This window comes from Scardinius erythrophthalmus, assembly GCF_964197995.2.
Source record: "Scardinius erythrophthalmus genome assembly, chromosome: 3".
NCBI lineage: Eukaryota > Metazoa > Chordata > Actinopteri > Cypriniformes > Leuciscidae > Scardinius > Scardinius erythrophthalmus.
Window position 1 is genome coordinate 30,320,389 of NC_138223.1, and position 21,986 is coordinate 30,342,374.

Genomic DNA, 21,986 nt, shown 5'->3' on the forward strand with positions numbered 1-21,986 from the left:
GAGCAATTCTATCCATTTTGACGCCTTTTCATAGCGGTTACCAAGCAACACGAGTTGCACCAGCTGCAGCTTGATGACGCAAGCGTACCGCGGTTCAGATACAAATAATATAATGTGAACACAGTCCATCGGGGACAGGGGGAGGGGGGGAGCAATCGAACTCGGGTTCGGAACAGGCAATCGAACCAAGTGTGAAAGCACCCTTAGAGGAAATCTATGCAGATTAGATCCATCGATCCATTGCTGGTAGTTTGGTGCAAAGGAGCTGCTTAGTGTTTTGCGAGTAATGCACTCTAAAGACCTGCACGGGCTTCAAATTTTGAAAAACACAAGCTGCGTGCAACACAACACAAGACAAAATATAACAAGAAAGCATGAGGCCAATGTAAACATGAACCGCGTGCTACACAAAGCACAACACACGCGGACAGAAGAGCGTACTGCCCTAGCGAACTCAAAACCGCATGCTCACACAACAATACAAGGGCGCACGTGAACAAGCAAATATTCCCAGCAAAAAAAAAACGATATATAATCCCGGCACAAAACCGAAACCAAACTAGACTGAGGTGCCGAGATCAGAACACCACGCTCCGCACACAAAACAGCTCACATGGACAAAAGAGCTCACACAAGACAAGACAATACAGTAGAGTCAGGGCTCTGTCACAAAACCAAGAATAAACTAGACCGAAGTGACAGAGCCCTGACAGAGATTTTCAGGCCAAGCCCGGCCCTTGTCTGACAGCTTATCAGAATTGACTGGAGCCCATTTTTTTTTTTTTTTTTTTTTTTATCCTCTCCCATTACACAGCCTATACTGTTGCAGCCATTAAAATAGTTGTTTTGTTTTTAATGGCAAAGTAGTTATATTTCTTTTCGTTTCTTTATTAGGTCAATTTAGAAAAATGTTTGGACAGAATCCTCAGAGTCTGAGTGTGTAAGGTTCAATGTCCCGAAGCCCGGCCCTAGGGGTGTAAATAAGGTGGGCCCCGTCAGGCTTGGGCTGAAATGCAGGGCTCTACTACACTCCCCACAATTCTTGATGTATTGTTTAACCTCACAAGCCATTTTGGCCCAGTAGAATCTACTACCAGGGATCTGTGGTTATTTCTAAGGCCAGAAGACCCATGTTATTGTGAGTTCCATGGACAGGATGAGCTGGAAATCTTAATCTCCAGTGGGTATTTTACTGTTTCACTAAAGCAAATATTTCATTATAAGCCTGTTCTCCTCACGTTTCATGAGCCACAACTCAGAATTCACTTTCACATCGGTCGGCCATGTCCCTTTCTTCAACGCTTTACTCAATTACTTTCCTCAAGACAACATCATTCTTTTGGGCTTTTGCCAACTCGGCCATGGATTTCTGCTCCAAGAAGTCACATTTCAGTTGAACGGGGAAAGCATACACATTAGGAATGCACTCAGGTGAGGCTCCTTGTTGTTCCACATACCTAGGTGATTTGTTGAGCTTTAGGTCAATATGAACTCAGTGGCATATGGACCTTTGGTCTCAGACATGCTTTGCCAACCCACCAACCTACTCTTGTACCAGGTTTCGGGACAGCAAATCTGCATCAGTATTATTCTTGCCTGGCAGGTACAGCACATCAAAATCGTAGGTGGATAAGGCAGCCAGCCAATGATGTCCAGTGGCACTGAGTGATAAAAATGTATGTAAGTGAATTATTATCACTATGTGCGGTGAATTTGTCTCCTAATCGTGTAATTGATCTATGCCCGATTTCAAGACAAGAAATTCCAACTGGTGGATAGGATATCTCTGCTCTGAATTGCTTCATTTTCTACTGGCAATTGCCATAGGTTGCAGACCGGAAGAATGCTCCAGATATAATACAGCACCATAGCCCTTTTAGACAGGCATCTACATGTAAGATGTAGGATGTGTTGGGGTCTGCAAAAGCTAGGACTGGGGATTTAGTGAGACTCTGAATGATCTGCTGAAAGGCAACCGTGCATGACTGGTTTCATCTGTCTCCAAAGGGCTTCAGGTACAGTAGGTTTTGGATTTATCTTTGTCCAACTTTTTACCTCACTAGGTAGGTTCATAACCCTTTGTGAGCTCAGTAAGAGGTTGGACAATTGCAGCGTAGTTGGGTTTGAACCTACGGTAATACCCACAGAAGCCAAGAAAAGATCTCAAGGCCTTAAGGTCCGTAGGCTGTGGCCAGGCGCTCATTGCCTTGACCTTGTCAGGGTCTGTTGCAATGCCTTCAGCAGATATTATATGTCCATACTTTACTTTGGTCTGGCAGAATTTACACTTGTCCAATGACACTTTTAGCCCTAATTATTCGAATCTGTCCAGGACCTATAGAAGTTTTTCCCCGTGTTCTTCCAACGACTTTCCAAAGACAGTCAGGTTATCCAGGCAGACAAGGACCTGAAGCAAACTCATATCACCAACAGCTTTTTCCATCAAGCACTGGAAAGTCACAGGGACCCCAGTAATGCCCTGTGGCATACACTCAAACTAATAGAATCCTAAAGGGCATATAAAGACTTTTTTTTTCATTATCCTCTTCAGACAGAGCTATTTGGTAATTGCCACTTCAGAGGTCAAGGACAGAAAACCATCTACTCCTTGACAAACAGTCCAATGCATCGTCAATGTGAGGAGTAGTATACTGGTCAGGCACTGTTTGAGCATTAAGTGTGCGATAGTCTGTGCACATTCTTACGCTTCCCTTTTTCTTCCGGGCTATTACAATAGGGGAGGCGTAGGGGCTTTGTGATTCCTTGATGATGCTGACTTTCATAATCTCCTGAATGCATCTTCGAACATCATCAATATCTCTGGGAGCCAAATGCTTGGAACGCTCATGAAAGGGCCTAGAATCAGATAGCTAAGATGCATAAGGATGTAGTGTAACGACGCCCAGTTCCAGGAATGCACTAATATTTTGTTGGTAGTACCAGTTTGCAACAATTATTAGTTAACACTAAGTTGTTAACACTTCGGAAAAAATAATAATTTGTTGTTACACTACATCCTTATGCATCGCTTTCTGCCAGGACTTTTACGTGCTTTTCCCAAGTCACTGAAGTGACGTCGACGTCCGGGTTAGCAGTAGCATGAGCCGTTAGGCAACTGTTATTTAAATAAACTCCTGATGTACTTACAAACTTTCCAATGCCTCGTTTTATGAGTACAGAACCTATTTGTACTACTGTGTAAGTTTGGTACCATTCTGGGCATATTTAGTGGGGTAGTTTATGAGATACATCGTAGGATCCATTAGTGCCTGCACTAAGCCATCTGGCTGATTTCTCTAAATAAGCTCTAACTTTAATAATGTTCAACCAAGGGAAAAAAGGCTTCTGGGGGGTGTTTGGTTCGGGGTCATGGTGCAAAGGTCCCTAGGTTGATTGTACTCCGAACCATCCCTTTAAGTGTCCGTTCTCTAGTTGGGATTATCTTTTACATGTGTTCTCTGTCTTATATGTAGAAGAGTCAGTTAGTTTCGAAACTGAATGGTGCCCAATTGACAGATCATCTGATTTAGGGTCCTGAATGTTGATTTGGAATTTGGCTCTTTTTTACAGTCTGAAGGAGTCATTTCGCTCTGTTACTACATAAACGCTTGAAAAGGTTGGTATTGGTGTCCAAAATAACAGTTTTTTGGTCTGGGCTACATGGTCATGGATAGATCAAGGCTAAGACTGAAAGTGTTTCCTGAGCCCCTGTGATTTTGGCAGGGAATTCAACGTCTACCATCACATAACTGGAAGCCCCAAATGACCAATCCTGAGATGGGGTATATGGAATCTTCTGACAGATACTATTTGTACCAGGCTTCGAAGATGTTGCCACTGTCTAGTAAGGCATCACATGCCTGTCTGCTGACTTTCAGCTGGACAACAGACATTGTGCCAACCAACCCTTCTGGAAGTTGCCTTTGTTTTTGTATGTCTACTGCACTCCTCTTGACTGAAGAGTCAGTTGTGCTGGCCTTTGGCTCAGGTGAAAGCAAGTCTCTACCTTTTGCTTTTTTTCAGTGACTGGATTAATCTTCAAATGACTTTGGCTTGATTTTCAGAATTTCTGCAGCGAGTTGTCCACTTTCTCCACAGTGGTAGGAGTAATATTCATTCACATCACTGGACATAGTCGGCTTATATATATACACCGGGACAATTTCTGGAAGTCTCCACAGGTAAGGAGGCAACAGGAGCAATGGGCTTTTTACTTTGATCTTTCTGCTGTAATCTTTTGACCTGTTTTTTTTTTTTTTGTTTTTTTTTTCCAGTACTGTCACTACATGGTCAGGACAACTTTCTAATGTTGTAGCTTTCATGACTGGACCTGCAAACACCTCTACTTCTTTCACAGCTCCATGAGGGGTAGATGCCATGTAAAAAGTTTGTCAACAAGAGTAAGTTTGAAACTCAAAAAAACTGCTGTCTGTTTCAGAAAAATGCCTGACAACATTTACAACATTTCACATATTGACCTTTTTGTAAATAGTCCACTTTTTCAGTCTTTTTGGGTATATACCTGTACATTGGAGTGCTCAAACTCTTTCTTACATTATCAAACTGAACCTACGTGTAAAACACTTCACAATAAGTTAGTGCCCCACTAGCCAATTCTTTTGGCAGATTTGTATTGTCATTTACATACAGTAGTTGTTTGAGAATCAGTGGAAGTTAGTGAGTGGCTGCTGGAAAAGTACTTTCTGACAAGATCCATTGTGTCTGAAATTTTCGCCGGGAGTTGCAGTTAAAAAAAAATATCACAAAAGCAATGCAAAAGTATAAACTTAAGTTAATCCTGAACAGATGACCAGACTGTGTAGAACTTATAGACTTAGATTCAAATATATCAAAACTCAAATACACTTGCTAATACACTTGAAATACTTAACTTACTTGATGAACATTAGCAGATATTTTAAAGCCGAAATCTAATATATTTGTGTAGTTATACATACACTGAAATTCACAGTAGAATTAACACCAATTCCTGAAAGAAAGAGAGCACAGAAATGAATTGTTAACAGGTTTATTGGAATCCCTTGATGTTTCTGCAAACACAGTTATGGCAAGATTTGCAACAAGATATACAGTTTAGAGGAACTAATTGCATCTGTCTTTTGCTCACGTTGAATATTTCTGTACTGAGGAGATTTGCTAACAAATATTGTACAAAGCACTGATTTAAAAAAGGGAAAAATCAAAATATGAACAGGAAATGCTCTTTTGTCACAAAAGAGATATGGCTTTGTCACTTCAAACATATGTATAGCACACAGATTCAGGTTTATCCCAAAAGAAAAAAAGAAAAAAAAAAGAAAAGTCAAAATCCATTAACACATGAGTGTTAATGTTCAAACACAAAATGAGATCTGTGGGTTTTCACTAGTAAGCTGCATTTTATTCTGTTTCAAAATATTGGTTACCTTGACCATGCTTTGCCCTTATTTTGCACAAAGGTGCTGCTTGGTGGTAATGTGATTTGTACAAATGCATAGTTTTACATGTTAGACTCCCCAAAAACATCTAAAATGTCTTATGTAGACTGTCAAAGCTGAAGTAACAAGCAACCCAAAAGCATCCAGTGGATCCACACTAACTTTTAGTATTTCAAGCTTCATCATTTGGTGATTTAGTAACGCAAATTGCAAACATGCTGCAACAAGCATGGCATTCTATATTCTCTTTAAGTTGCTGATAGACATCTGAATTAATATCAGGCTGTTCAGGTTCAGTTGTGCTCCCTGCCCTAGTTCTGTCTTTACGTTTTTCTTACATAAATGTTGATTTTTTTGTATATTCCGTATATTTTTCATATACTGTTTAAATAATAATAATATAGAGCATTGCTAGTTCACAAGACATCAATGACTTGTGAAACAGATGGAAAAAAAATATTTTCTAACAGTGCAAAACTAAAGAGTTAATTTTCAATGTTTTCTTGCTTGGTTTGATTTTTCTGTATGTATTTACTTAAAAAATTCTGGGAAAAACATTTTTTGGCAACCACAAGTACTTTTCCTTTCCGCATTATCTAGCTAACGTCTGAAGTGAGCACTGTGTTGTGTTTTTTTTTTTTTTTTTTTTTTTTTTTTCGTATTTTGTTTTGTTTTGTTTTTTGTTTAGATTTGTATGCGAAGCGATGGGTAAAAAAACACAAAAACATACAATTAGTTCACATTACTACAGACCAAAATGACAAGTTTAAAGTTAGTGACATTCGGGGAGTAAACAAGTCTCTCTTGCTGTGAAAAGTAAATAAATGATGTGAAAAATAAAATAAAAATGTGTATCCATCATGCTCTCTGGGTCTTGCTCTGGATTCTGATTGACTGCGGTCAGTCAGTAACTGTTAAGGGGGAAATGTGTGACATCCCGATGGCCGACAAATATTTAATATAGAAATGTTCCATACAACTCAACATCATAATTCTGTGATTTATTTACAATAGATACTGTAAAATGGTAACTTTTGTGAGAAAAAAGGCACAAGTTTCCCTTCTTAAATACACTGTAAACATCTTTTCAAAAAGCATGCATAAACATTTCACTTTACAAAAGATCTCATATACTCTTTTTAGACAAATTACTAATATATTTGTGTCCAGCAAAATAGAATCTCTCAAAAATACTTCACATCCTATGAGCCTTTTAACATCTATTCTTTTATATTTATATATCTGTGTATTTAAAAAAGGGAAAGGTTGGTTGGGGTTGTGGGGGAGAGACTACTGTAAATACCTTTGCAACATCTAGTTTGAGGTCCATAAAAAACTTTCAACATACAGTGTATTGACAGGTCGGTGAAAATAGGGTTTGCCTGGGTACCACAGATTGATTGATTTGTTCTTTTTGAACTATTATAATTATGATTTTTGTCCTCCAACAGTCGCTTACCACCAACCAGCTACATCACAAAAGCAAACATCAAAAGTTATTGGACCTTTCCAGTTCACAAACCTTCCATACTGACCCCCACCCCCCACCCAAAGCATAACCAACACAATAGCAGAACATCAAATATACCAATCATCACATTATCGTGTCTGTGCAAATCAAAATCAGCCAATAGCATCATACTAATCCTATCACAGAGAAAACCAACAATGCCCTCTCAAAAATGAAGCTTTCTTGTGGATTTAGGGAATTTGAGAGAAACAAGAAAACAAATACACACACACACAAATGCACAAAACGCACACAAACCTTCATTGTCCTCAGACTCACAGCATTTCAGAACAAGCAGTACCTCTTTTGATTCCATCAGTAGCACAGTGGGGTTATGAAACATGAAACAGTGGTCCAAATTCCTATTTTAGATATAATTCACTCAAGTACTCTCAAGTCGAAGTCTGGTATTTTCCAAAAATAGCCAGGTTTTAATCGCAAGGTGGTTTAAATCAGAAACTTCCTATGTACAACGTTTGAAAAATATGCCTACAAGCCACAATTATAATCATAAGATACACATATATTGTGTTTATGAGCAGGTTACTGTTATTGTTGTTTACTAATATGAAAGCTGTATGCTTCAAAAAAGCTGATTAATCACATACTGTATCTAACTGTACATGTGCTGCTACTGAAAATCGTCTACTTTTTACGTTAAGAAAACAGAAGCACCTTGTTAGAAAATGGCTTCTAGCTGGATTGATTCTTTGAAACAAAACAAAAACTTTACAATCGTATAAAATGCTTTTCTCCTCTGGAACTGTAAATTAGTACTGCGTTTTCCTTAACGTCAAAAGGGAGCTGGTTTAGTAACAGCTTAGGTACAATTTACTAAATTTGCTACAGTCCTAGCTCGCACACAAAATGTGGCATGTGTGTCTGCGTGATCGTAATTTTTTTTTACAAGACGAGCTATAATATTTGCTGTATTGCAAATGTAAAAAATAAAATAAAATTCTCCTATCCAATAGCATTTTTGTCGAGCTGCCATTTTTCAGCTTATCAATTATCGGGCCACCACAGCACTCCATCAGCGTGGCCAGGTCTCTCCGTGTAAACACTTCAAGTCATCAAAATATACATTGATGCCATTTTTGCAGATAAATTTAGATTTGATTCTTTCTACAATAACTTTTATGCACCAATTAGTCACAATTCAGCTTAATTTAATGTATTGTAGCCCTTGATTATGTCCTTTCTCATTTCGTCTTTGCAAACACCCCAGTCGAATCTTCTGTTTCTTGAAAGTGATGCGGTTGTGGAGATATTTCTGTCTTAACCAGCTATAACGAGCAGTTTTGTTACTGAATCTTGAAATTTGAGAGAGTTATATAAGAATGCAATGGCATTTACTGGCAGATTGACAGGTCTGGGAGTCAAGGATATGTCTAGTATGTGGGCCCATATTACTGTGTGTGTGTGTGTGTGTGTGTGTGTGTGTGATGTATTAACATGTGACTGTGCACTATAGCTTTACCAAAGAATATGGCTTCATATCCATATAGAACATTGTCAGCATTGTCTTTGGGGGTAAGAAACGCTCAGTCACATGAAATATGAGTTCTTCTCTGTTGGCCGGGTACAGAGATCACTCTTTGCCTTCCCTCACTACGCAAGCCTTATATGGCTTTAAACCAAGCCTCACGTTACGCCTTGCTTTTGTGCATAGCGGGCTTGCTCTTTTTCGCTCTCTGAGGGCTGGGAGTCCTCTCTTTTTCCTCTCATTTGATCCTTCATTTTTCCCTCCTTTTGCAAGCTTTCAGTCATTTCTTGTGAAAGTAGAGGGTGTTTGTTAGGCCTGACTCCACCTTTGGTATCTGGTCACTGATAATTTCCACCAACATCTCGGGAAACTCGACTTTTAGAGCCTGGGATTCACGGAAAGTGTAGAAACAAAAGTCCAACAGGCTCCCCACAAGCTGTAAAGAGAGAGAGAGAGAGGACACTTCAGTCAAGGGAACTGTCATATTTAATTCAAGATGACAGTGCTTATCATTAATGCTCTGGTGAAACATGAGTCTGGGTAAACATGTATTGATGTATTAGAAAAGAAAAGACAGTATAGCGGCTGAGCTCATTTATGGATGCTCCGTCTAACTGACCAAAGCGCTTTTAGGCAGAACTTGTTTCTCTTCATCTTACAAATTAATAAATCAACACTGCTGTCAAGTGTTCTTCGCCCTCAAGTGCAATTCAGAACGTCTTTTCCAGTACTTTTGTGTGCTATTACAAAATGTTGAGCTGGCAGCAATGCAGAAAGTGATTAGAAATGAACAGCTCTCAGAAATGAACTGCGGCTCTCATCTCACAGTGGCAACATGAAGGATGGCAGTTTTTCATTTGAATGCACACTTGACATAACTCTTTAATAATCTGTAATATTAATATTAAAATAAATATGTGGAATATACTGTAATAAAGCTGTAATATTTTAACATCCAGTGATTTTAAACATTAATGTTTTTCAGCTTCTAATCACAGAAACATTTGTGAGTCACTTCTTGAGGATGCATAAATATCAGCTCATTCTGATTTTTTTTTTTTTCCTTTGGACAAATATTTGAGGTATTTGATTTAAATAAGAACAGATTTATGTATTTAGATGTCAATTTTTTAGTCAGAATGGGGTCTGCACTTACTACAGACACTATTAAAATAAAGCTGATGATTTCTACTACTAGAAACAAATTCTATAAACTGCGTCCCTTTTATTTACATCTGGGGTTTTCAAACTGAGGTCCAGGGACCCCAAGGATGTCAACTTAGGATATTAAATAAGTTTAGTGCAAAGAATGTATCTTGTCATAAATCGTGAGCTTAATTACAACCTATTCTATTCCAATGACAGCCTTAAAAACAAAGCTTAAATTTCTTAGATTTAATAGTGGGTAGAAAAAAAGATAGTCACCTTAAAACAAAGTATTTTCAGGATAATGATTTAATTTATTGTGGCTTTAGTGAAATGACAATACAAAAGCTGATTATTTAGTTTAGTTTAGTTTTTTTTTTTTATAATATCTTGCTTAGCATTTTTCTCACACAGATCTTTTTTTTTTTTTTCAAGAACCTTAAAACTGCTTTGCTTGAACGTCATTTAGAATTAAAATGTTCATAATTATGACAGACCTTCTGGAAATCAAATGAGGTATATCTTACATGACAGAGATTAGTTTAGGGAGGTATAGTTAGGATTTCTAGACGTGTATGAGTGCCTTTAAAGTGAACCGTTGTAAGAAACCAATGAGCTTAATTAGGGGTGTGCGATATGACGATTTTTGATCGTGGACGATTAAAATGTCTCCACGATCTGCTTTTGTAAAAATATCGTAGAATCGAGCATTAGCCTATCTGTTCTGGCGCCTCTGTCCCAACATACTGAACAACGCGACGTATATTCACATAAAATGTTAACACAGCGGAACGGGACACTGCAGTTCACAAAAGTTCATAATTTGCATGTGCTTTAATGCCTTGTCGGTTAAACATTTAATTAGCGTGCTGATGCGCTGTTCTAACGCATGCATTTCTCAGCGCGTAGCCTACATGTGAAGCTCACACACATGCACAACGCCTGTCTACCAGCGCCTGGATACTGGACTAGTTAAGTTATCTTTCGACACTTATTGTGCTTATACTGTTAAATACACAAAAAAGGTTTACATAAACAAAGTCGGTTATGTCTAAACTGAAAGTAAACTTGAGAAAACTGAGAGAAAATCTGCTTGTCAAATGCGTGTATATTAAACGCGTCGCGCGCAACTCTTAAAGAGACAGTAGTAATAGTAAACAGACACGCTGCCGCTTGTCTTTAAAGGGATAGTTCACCCAAAAATATCTCATCATTTACGCACTCTAATGTTGTTCCAAACCTGTATTAATTTCCTTCTAATATATTCTAATATTTTTCTAATATTTATATTTTGAAGAATGTGGCTATCCAAACTGTAGCTGGTCCCCATTGACTTCCATAGGAGAAAAATATACTATGGAAGTCACTGGGGTACATCAACTGTTTGGTTACCCACATTCTTCAAAAATAACTTTTATTTTCAACAGAAGAAAGAAACTTATTCGAGTTTAAAACAACTTGAGAGAGTAAATTATGATAATTTGAATTTTTAGGAGAACTATCCCTTTAATGTTAATAAAACAACAAAATGCAAAGAGAAAATCACTCACTGCTCTTGACTGATAACTTTAATAGTAGCTTTAATAAGTATCAATGTATAATTTATATAGTGAAATCTGTTCTGTTTTATTTTCATATTTGTTCATTTACTTTCTGCAATGCTACTGTTAAATACACCTACTGTAGCTGAAAACATAAAGCACTGTTAGCCTATTTAATTTTTATATTAAGTTGTTTATGTGTAATGTGTATCTTTAATCTTAATATTTAATAAAGAAAATAATGACAAATATTTTTATCTTTGCCCCTGTCCACCATTTTTTTATTTTTTTTTATTTTGTTACCTAAGGCATTTTTTTTTAGAATATGGACATTAGATTGGCTGTAATGCTCAATCACAAAATAGAACAACCAACATAAAAAGAATCGTGATAAAATCGTTAATCGTGATTTTCCCGAAAAAAATCGTGATATTATATTTTTGCCATATCGCCCACCCCTAAGCTTAATAAACTTACTCTGGATAATTAGAGCAGATTTGCATATGACTTTGATCTATTAGCCGATAACAGAGGAGTGTTTCGACTTACTTCATGCATGGCGTCCAGTAGCTTGGTGAGCTGGAAGAAGCGCTGCCATGTCTGGCCAGAATTGTTGGTGGCTTTCCCAACTGAGCGGCGGAGCTCCTTGATGTAATTCACCCGCATCTCCTCAAATGCCCCTTGGTTCTTCAGACCATCTTTGGGCACTGTCAATTAAAAAAGGATGTCACTTTGTTACAGTGGCCAGTACTCGCTATATGAAAGTGAAAATGACATGAAGGCCAAGTATGGTAACCCACTGAATAAGTCATTTAACCCATCCAAGTTAGTGCGCACACATTAGGAGCAGTGAGTAGTGAACACACACACACACACTGCAAACCAAGGACAGACACACACCCAGAGCAGTGGGCAGCCATTTTTGCTTTTGGGGGTTAGGTGCCTTGCTCCAGTCATTTCCTGCCGGTATTGAGAATCGAACCCGCAACCTTTGGGTTAACAGTCCGACTCTAACCATTAGGTTAGAGAGTTTAGGATAGCAGAGAGTAAAACAACACTATTTCCTTTAAGATGCCTCTGTCTCTATGTCAGTCTCTTTATTCATCCTTCCATCTAATCTGTCTGTCTCGCAGTCTACCTTCTCAGGTGATTAATGTTCCCTTGTGTAAAGTTATTCAGGATTAACTCAAAGTACTAAAAGGTACTTTCACTTTTGGCAGATGAGAGATAGAATCTCATTCAGGTTGAAGGGAGTAATTCTCTCCTATCGTGTAGAGAACAAATGCACTTATGGCCAACAGCCAACCACGTGAAATGACATTCAGCTTCTGGACAGCTGAAAAAGAAACAGCTCGTCCTCACCCTCTTTCTACCCACCCTTCAACAACTTGCAAATAACGTCTATTCTGATGAAATTAGTAGATTTGTTGCACCCCATTCTTTCATTTCTGTTTGTCTCAAAGTGATTTTGATAATAACAATACGGTTTTGCCAGCCCGTTCTCATCCCAAGGCGTCATATACTGACGCTTTTGACATTCCGTCTACATCGAACGCACATGGCACCCTTTAGCGTCAATATGAGACGCAGATAGATATGAGCCAGAAGGCGCCTCCTAGCGGTCTAACCCTAACCCTACACCAGACCTAAACCTACCCATAACCGAACAAAGCTCTGTGCGTGTCATATTGACGCTAAAGGGTGGTATGTGCGTTCGATGTAGACGAAATGACAAAAGCGTCAGTATATGACGCCCTAGGATGAGAATGCGTTGGTTTTGCAGACAAACCAGTATATGCTAAAAAAGCAATTACCTAGCAGCACTGTAAGGTTGTAGTGATAATTATGGAAATTATTAAAATGCAAGAACCAACATCATTTAATAATACTCAGTGTTGCCTTAAGGCACAAACATGTTCCCAATTCTTAGCACGGAACTAACTAAAATTCTGGCCAGTTGATAATACCTAGAATATCAAAATCAACTGCTGGCGGTAGATCATTTTCCTATTTAGCACCTAAATTTTGGAACAGTCTCCCTAACATTGTCCGGGAAGCAGGCACGCTCTGTCAGTTTAAATCTAAACTAAAAACGCATCTCTTTTACCTGGCATTCATATAGAACATTATACATTTCTATTATTCAAATCCGTTAAAATGATTATTAGGCTGCATAGATTACGTACCCGATCCTATAACACCCGATGTACACGTTACATCATAAGAAGAATGGCATCTACGCTAAAGTTAGTCTTTCTGCTTATTCCGAGTTTTACTGAAATCAGCCGGATCCGGGCCGTATCCAGATCAGGCGGTGAACCTGCGCCTGGACACGACCACAACGCATCCCTGAAGTACCAGCCTCATCAGCCCTGTGAAGGCCTAACGGACACCTCAACAAACCCGTCTCCATACCGGCGTGATGACTCTGACTTCCAACCAGATGGAACTGGATAAATATTGTGAATGTTCTGATCTAATCTGGCTTCTGACCTGTAATGCTGCCTGAATCATAATCATACACTGCTCGCTCATTGGCCAGAGGAGAACTGGCCCCCCGACTGAGCCTGGGTTCTCCCAAGGTTTTTTTCTACATTCTGTCACCTGATGGAGTTTTGGTTGCTTGCCACTGTTGCCTTGGCTTTTGGCTTACTTAGTTGGGGACATTTAATATTCAGCAATATTACTGATCTGTCTTACTTCAGGTGGACGATGACGCAATTTTCTTCTAGAAACAAACTTTGTTGTATTATTTTCATGTTATCAGTGTGAAGCTGCTTTGATACAATCTGTATTGTAAAAAGCGCTATATAAATAAAGGTAATTTGACTTGACTTAAAAAGATTACACATTTTGTTAACATTACCAAATTACAACAAGAAGTCCTTCAGGATGGTTCAAGCTCTCGACCCTGTGTGTTGAATGAAAAGCACCTTCGTTCATCAGCAGGTGTGTGTTAAACCCACGGTCACCTCCCCCTGTTTTCTTCTCTCCCACTGACCCACATCCAGCCTCTTTAGCCACAGGCTGCCATTTAGAGCCCCACTGAATACAATGTGGGGTGATTACGCCACGCTAATTGGTGTCTTGTCAAAAGAAATACATTCTTCTGCCAGTAGAATCTGTCATTTTGTTGACGTATCTGACAGGAAGAGTCAGTTAATGAGGCGACGATGAGTCAGTACACTGATTAATACACTGTTCTGTAGATTAACTTAAAACGGATGCTATTGATAGTAACAAATTTGGTGTGGAGGTACAATAAAATTAAGGTCAATCAACAACACTTGTGGCATTATGTTGAATACCACAACCAATATCTTTGATTTGTCCCTTTTTTACTTTAAAAAAATAAAATAAAATCAAGGTAATGGTGAGACACTTAAAATTGAAATGAATGCGGCCTTTTTTTTTCTCTCTTTTTTTTTAGGTTTTAAAAACAGAAATGTAAAGCTTACAATATTATAAAAATATTTTGGATTTTGTCATGGCAACACTAAAATTGCGCATATGTCTTTACACAGAAGATTAGTAAGCTTTTTTTTTCTTACTAAAGCTATGTGCATATTGACTTGCTTATTGTTTATGTCTTGATCTACTATTACACAAGTGAGTATTTTAACATTCGCGGATTGGCCACATTAACTGTAAATGTTTTTATTATTAATATTAATTATTAAATTCATTTGTTAAAATAAAAAAATAAGTGTTGTCGAATGAGCTAAACTTATATTAATTTAACTTAAAATTTGTAATTTCATCATTTAAAAGCTTAAACAGGTTGCCTGTCCTATCTCTTTCAAATTAATGCTACTTAATTTTATATTTTGTTGTATAATGCAAAGACATAACATAAAATAAATAGCTGTCCAAATACTTTGACGTACACGGTGTAATTGCTGATGAAAAAGAATGTAAGATTCACTCAACAAAAGACTTCTGTCAAGGAAATTAACACTGATAACAATACCATCACAATGACACCTTGAATTTTAGACATATTCTCACAGATGCTTCTTTTGTGCAAAAAGCAATATTTCTTTCCTAATGTCTGGGTCAACCACAAGCCAAAAAAAAAAAAAAGCTTAACTGGACTTTATTAAAAAAAAGAGCCAAAAAACAAGAGAGGATTTAGTTTAGTGACTTACTCTTTAGCAGGTCAACACTACCATTGCAAATAAGGTCATGTGAGAGCCTGCAGGGCTTCTGAAACCTTAGCCAAGGTCAAAGAGGAATAACAGTCTCTCTCTCTCTCTCTCTCTCTCTCTCTCTCTCTCTCTCTCTCTCTCTCTCTCTCTCTCTCTCTCTCTCTCTCTCTCTCTCTCTCTCTCTCTCTCTCTCTCTCTCTCTCTCTCTCACTCACTCACCCTCTCTCTCTTTCTCTCTCTCACTCACTCACCCTCTCTCTCTCTCTCTCTCTCTCTCTCTCACTCTCCCACCCTCTCACTACAGCACAAAACTACAGCAGCCCTGGAGCCCCACAGTACGAGGCATGACACAATAGCTTGATAACAAAAAAAGGTTGATAACACATTAAAAAGAACCAAAATAAAACATTTCTTAAAATGCTGCAATAATAAAATAAAAGCATTAAGCTGTAATCATACCATAAGATAACATGTACACAATACAACAGCATTAGTAGAAACAAAACATTTGCATATAAAGTAGATCATAACGATGCGCTCTAATCCACAATGATTTGTGTAATGGGTTGATTTTCCAGTGAAATTCAAATACCAGTTTATTTATAAAACAAAACAGCTCTTCCCAGCAGATCTCCTACATGTTGGACAGCACAGCATATGTCATTACCCCTTAAAACAGTAATGACATACATAAGCTCCATCAAGGGTGTAGTCCGCAAAGGACATCTACTGTAAGTTTTATTTTTTGATTTTGTTTCAGGAAAGCTTTTTTTTTTTTTTTTTTTTTTTAAGAATTGCTCCATCAAAACCCTCAGCTCTTCAATTATGTACCATCCCTGACTACACTTCTCCCATTCTCTCTCCTTCCATGAAGCTCTCTTTTTGGAGAGAAAAACACCAGCTCTTGGAGCAATGCCCATCTCCTGACTGGATTTTATTAAGTACAGCAGGGCTTTCTGGAAAGGCTCCAAGGGATCAGCAAGTGGTTGTGGATCCTAAAATCAGAACTCAAACTTTACCTCAGTCTCATATGCTGTAAGCCATGGGTGAGTCTACCTGAGTGTGTGTGCTGATCTTGTACACTATATGAGAGCTAAACTGATCTAGCATCCAAAAGGCTGTATATTATATTATATTATATTATATTATATTATATTATATTATATTATATTATATTATATTATATTATATTATATTATATTATATTATATTATATTATATTATATTATATTATATTATATTATATTAGCCTAGAAATCTAGACGCACCCTAGCGGCAGCAAATTTTATTTTGCAGCCAGTGTCGTCTAGCAACTCTCCGTTGGCTTGCGAGCTGGAAAAACCAAACTCTAGTCAGGCCAATCACATCGTGTATAGAGTTGGTGGGCGGGCTTAACATGATGACGGCAGAGCTGCTACTTGAAAACAAAGAAGATGGGTCTTTCGAATCGGCTTTGGCCACGACTCTGGAAGACTTGGAGTTAAAGGGATACTTCAGGATTTAGCATTAAGCTTTGTATTAGTAGAAAACCTGTAGTATTTTCGAATTACCATGCTTTCCACCCTCATATCCCCCTGAGACAAGAGATTTATGTATTTTTTGTCTGGAAAAAATCCTTCCTCCATCGGAGGATTTTCTGGCCAGAGGCTAAAGACTACAGCCAGTAGGAGGAGCTGTTCCGCATGTTTTCAGCCCGCCCATAGGAGGTGGGATCTCACTCACAGAATGTACACAGTGTCAGCGTCTTTCTTTGGAAGCTAAGCTAGCAGGCTCTTGTTCTGTGGAGAAAGCTGAATAGTAGGAGAAAGCTGAGTAAGTAGGGGTTTACCAATTACCATCCTCCTTTTCCCGGACTTGTCCAGCGGGCGAGATCGTTCAAAATGTACGGGATTCAGCTTTTGCTTTCTGCGGTCGCCATTCATTGTTTACATGCACACCTTTTGTTACAATCTAGCTGAATTCATTCCGATTGGTGAATCTGAATGTAGTGTTTACATGAACGCTAAACAAGTGATCGGTTGATGTGCGTTTTAACATTGCTAAGAAAATTCCTGCTCCTCCGTGAGCGATGCGAGACCCGGCGCGTCTCAGTAATGACGCCACCGGCCTCGCGCCGTTCTCCCGCGGCCGTCAGCCTCGTCCTGCTCGCCACAGTAAACATGATGAATGAATGGCGACTGTAGAACGCAAAAGCAGAATCCCGGACATTTTGGGCGATCTGTAAATCCCTGGCAAACTCATCACGTAGACTAGCTAGCCTTGTTGTTTTCAACTGTACACTCTTACCGGTAGGCGTGGCCTCCTAAGGCAGCGAAGCAAGTGCATTCTGGGAGTTGTTGTCTTTCATCCACATAAGCCAAAAATAAATTTTCTGGCTTTTCTCAGTCTAGAAAGCTCCAAATTCAAAAAATTCTTCACATTTCTTCTACTTAAATGACTTATTTTAAATACACATTCATCTTCCCAGAGGTGAAGTATCCCTTTAAGCTTTTCTTAAACTCCACTGAAGTCATTCTTAAAAAAGGAAGATGTGTTCGTAGTTTTGCCGACCGGATATGGCAAAAGTTTAATTTATCAACTAGCTCCGCTGTTGGGAAAACGCTCTGGTTGGTTGAAGCGCTGTCCTATTGCTTGCAGAGGGAATTTGAAAGACAGCCGTTTATCCCGCCCCTCGGATTGAGCCGTGACTATGGTGAGTTGCCAGACCTAACATCTTGATGTGGGTCTGGCTTGTCAGGTTAATAATCTATTATATTATTAAATAATAATTATCAATAATATAAGTAATAATAATCATTATTATCATTATTATTAATGAATTGATTAATTATACTTACTCTTACAATGTCCTCATTATATATTGTCAATTATAGTATATCTAATATGTGTGGAACACTTTTTATTCAGTATTAATTATGAATATGCCTAAATATTATCTCAGCCACCCACGCTTTAAGGAAAGAGAACTGTTTACAATTTGTTGTCTGAATTAATGTGATCCATCAAATGTCTCTTACCTCACACACCCACGTGCTCAGTTAGGGTACTAAAGGTATTCATGCGTTTGCTTATTTCCCTCTATTGTTGGCTGGCTCTCGGTATGTTGTGGCTCTGTTTGAAACACATGTGTTAGATCTGTGCACACAATCTCACCTGTGCTGAGCAGCAACAGAACCTTCATGGCAAGGAACTCCTCGTAAGTCAGCTGTAGACGGACAAACTCCTGGCTCACCTGCCGCATGCCCACACACAGATCGTACATGGCCGACTGCCGCATACGTTCCCTGGGAGAGAAATTGAGGGGATCTGTAGTAAACAACCTCATTGTCACATTTTCAAAAATTGCTATGAAAATAGTACCTAATATATAAAAGCTGTTTTCAACATGGATAATAATAAGAAATGTTTCTTGAACACCAAAACAGTGTTCAAAAAGTGAGGAGCATAGCATTGCAATGCCAAGGTCATGGGTTTGATTCCCAGGCAATGCTTTATACCTTGAAGTCACTTTGGATTAAAGCCTCTTCCTAATTCATAAATGTAACGAATTCTATCTTTGTGGCCTGAAATAAAGAAAACTATGTTCACAAAGGCTTCAATAGGTATATTTTACTTACAACTTTTGGTTTCATCTTGACACTTTCTTGGCTGGTTAATAATTGACTAGATAAGATTTGCTGATCTGCCAGTTTGTTTGGCTCTAGGTGTGTGTCTGTCATTCTGCATACCTGACTAGGTGAATGCATGTACAATATCTGTCTTCCAAAGCCGTCTAACCTGCAGTCATTCTGTGATCAGGTTTGCCAGAACTGATTCTGTCTTCCCATTCTTCTAGTCCAGAGAGATTTTTATTTAATATTCTAACCTTCTGTTTTCAGATGGAATGAGAAAAGAGTTCAGTTCCTCGTTTCAGCAGCTGTAAGAATCTCAGTTTATGGTTTCGTTACAATTGCTTTTCTTATTATTCCTTTTATTTACACCATACACATTCTCACACAAATGATCGATTTTGTTGAGAACAACAGAAGAAAAATGTCTTTTCTTCTTTAAGTTGCTATGGAGAGTTTTTTTATTTAAAATGATGTTAATGAATGTTATGAGAGGTGTGAAAGTTGGAAGCAGTGTGCATACACAGCAGATCACCATACATATGCGAACTTATATTTCTGGCTCCTTTTGACATACTTTTAGAGGACACTGAAAAGTGTCGCAACTCGATACCTGGAAACTTTTGCTTCAAGGTAGATATACAATGTTTTCAATCAATATCTTTTAAGGGCACTGCTGCGCTAGTCCTGCATTGCTTCTCAACTGGTTTTGATTCAGGACCTAGATTTTACATTGGACATTTGGCGACCAAAATGTCCTTAAAACCAAATATTAAAATGTAATAATAAAACAATGAACTGCATATATATATGCATGGTATTTACAAACCATGAATTTGTTTATATATGGCATATATATATATATATATCTTTTTTTTTTTTTTTTTGCAAATATTGTGGAGGGCTACACTCTGCTGCCTGCAGTGCATAGCTTAAATTACCTGGAGAACAACCCTTGGATTGTTGTCACAATCCCATATATAAACAGATTCATGTCAGGAGGCTGTGCTGAAGGACCGCTAATTGTTCAAGATTTAAAGCAACAGAGCTCGTTCAGAACTGTGTCAGCATGCCAGAAAATTAGTGTGACTGTTTGTCATCAGGATGTGTGGAAGTCGCACATAAGGTGCTGAGCATATATTAATATGTTTTCATGCCAATTAATTCAGTAAAGACAACTTTTGCCCAAGTTCTTTCCAAGTAATTTGGCAAATACAATGAAGTACTCCAATTTACCTGCAGGGGTCACTGTGCTCTATTTTTCCTCTTCTCACACTGCATTCAATAAATGGACATTTAGCTTTGAAAAGCACACAATCACACTCTTTCCACTCAACACTTCTTGTCGATTGTCCTGATTATGTGGCCCATTGACCTAACTCTGCCCTGATAAAATGTTATCAAGAAGCGTTTATAGGGAAAATGTATTTCCTAGAGGAGTAATTGAAGTGACAGGTTTGAGGTCACAGTCATAGGCCTGCTGGGAACATGCTTATTAAGTTTATCATTTTGTATCATTATCTTAACTTGTGTAACTTGAAGCACCAAATTCCATAGACAGGGTTAATCTAAAGCCAATGCTTGTCTGTGTGTTGTAGTTTATTGAAAATACGATTTTTTTTTTAATTTGGTTCCATTTACTTAAAATGTTTGGATGGATTTTGAATATTATGGAAATCAACATCTCTAAATGAAGTAAACATGCATTGTGTGAGTTAGCTTACTCGTTGAAGATGAGGTCAGGGGAGAAGTAGAGCATTTGGGCGTTGGTGTGTTTGTAGGATCTCCAGCTGAGGGAGAAGGAGGAGAGACACATCCAGGAATACTGGATCAGCGTGATTTGGTCCTCAATGGGTAGACTGCGGAAACCTGGGGAGGGGGGAGGAGGGCAAGTTAACACAGAGCAAAGAGACATATGGGATACTCGGGGGCATGACTTGCCCTGAAGCAGAGCTATTGAGCCATAACTGTAGGCTCTAAGAAACAAAATAGAATCTACTATCCTGTGCTTTTGTTATTAATAAAAAAAAACAGCTCTTTGTAACTATGAACGTTTGTTACATGGCAAAAGCTGCTTCAAAAATTGTAATTGTTGTGTTCCACAGAAAAATTACAGCATAAGGGTTCAGTATGATATGAAGATGAGTAAATAATGATAGAACATTCATACTGTTCTTTTAAAAAAAGACCTAGAGGGTGTGGATAGTAACATTATTTTTGGAAAGAGCAAGTAAAGTCTAATTTACTTATTTAGTTAATGTAATGCGTGTGACTGTTGAGGATTTAACAGCGTAAGGTCGATTCTAGAGCTGCTGAAATTTGTCCACAAATGAAAAAGTCTTGCACTCGGCACAATCAGATTTACATGAATCACTGAAGGTTTCCACTCATTGTCCTGTTGTCAATGACTGTTACCAATACAGCAGACTGGAGTCTTGCCAAGACTCACATTGAGAGCTGTGAAGTCACCCACAAGCTATAATTTTAGCCACACGAGGACACACTACAGTATAAACTCATCGGTGAAGCATAGACTATTTTTGGCTTGCCTGCAATATGCAAATTCAGTGTAATATTTCTTTTTTACAGTAACGTTCCAGGCAATCTCTCAGCGTCCCTTGTGTTATCCTTTCTTATAAATGATCATTTTCTTCCATTATCCATTTATAAACTGAAATTATTGTCAATGAAATTTGCACAAACTTAAACTTAAGTGTTGAAATACGCCCTATTTTTTTTTTCCCCATCAAATTCTCGTCCTTATCAGCTGTTTTTGACTCCTAAAGTGGATTAAAATCACATGTGAATCACAGAACAATGTGGAAATAGAACAAAATAACTAATAATGAACATCTGCAAGTCATCACTTGTAGATTGGCTGAGCGTGTGATGCATTTGACTGCCCAAAGCCTGACTGGGAAGTCTTTGAAAGTCAGTGAGCCAGTTTGCCCTGGTGTGTTTTCAGCCTTCTATTTATATATCCGGATATAGCAAGCAGACACCCTGGTATCAAATAATTGCAATACAGCAAATGACTGTCTTGTAGCAAGGTACCTTGAAAACTTCATTTGGAAAGGCAAAAACAGATTTTTATCAAATATTTAATATG

At 38.2% G+C, this 21,986-nt stretch overlaps 1 protein-coding gene across 2 annotated transcripts in view; it reads right to left on the minus strand.

The window, feature by feature from the left end:
• Nucleotides 1–3,087: 3,087 nt before the first annotated feature.
• Nucleotides 3,088–21,986, minus strand: part of nr3c2 (nuclear receptor subfamily 3, group C, member 2) — an 83,740-nt gene continuing 64,841 nt past the window's right edge. For both annotated transcript variants that reach the window (XM_081362072.1, XM_081362073.1), the window contains 4 exons: nt 20,602–20,746; nt 18,423–18,553; nt 11,671–11,828; nt 3,088–8,870 (listed from right to left, as the gene is read on the minus strand). In XM_081362072.1, the coding sequence (XP_081218198.1) occupies nt 8,715–8,870; nt 11,671–11,828; nt 18,423–18,553; nt 20,602–20,746 (590 nt within the window). In that variant the 3' untranslated portion in view covers nt 3,088–8,714. The remainder of the gene's footprint in view (nt 8,871–11,670; nt 11,829–18,422; nt 18,554–20,601; nt 20,747–21,986) is intronic.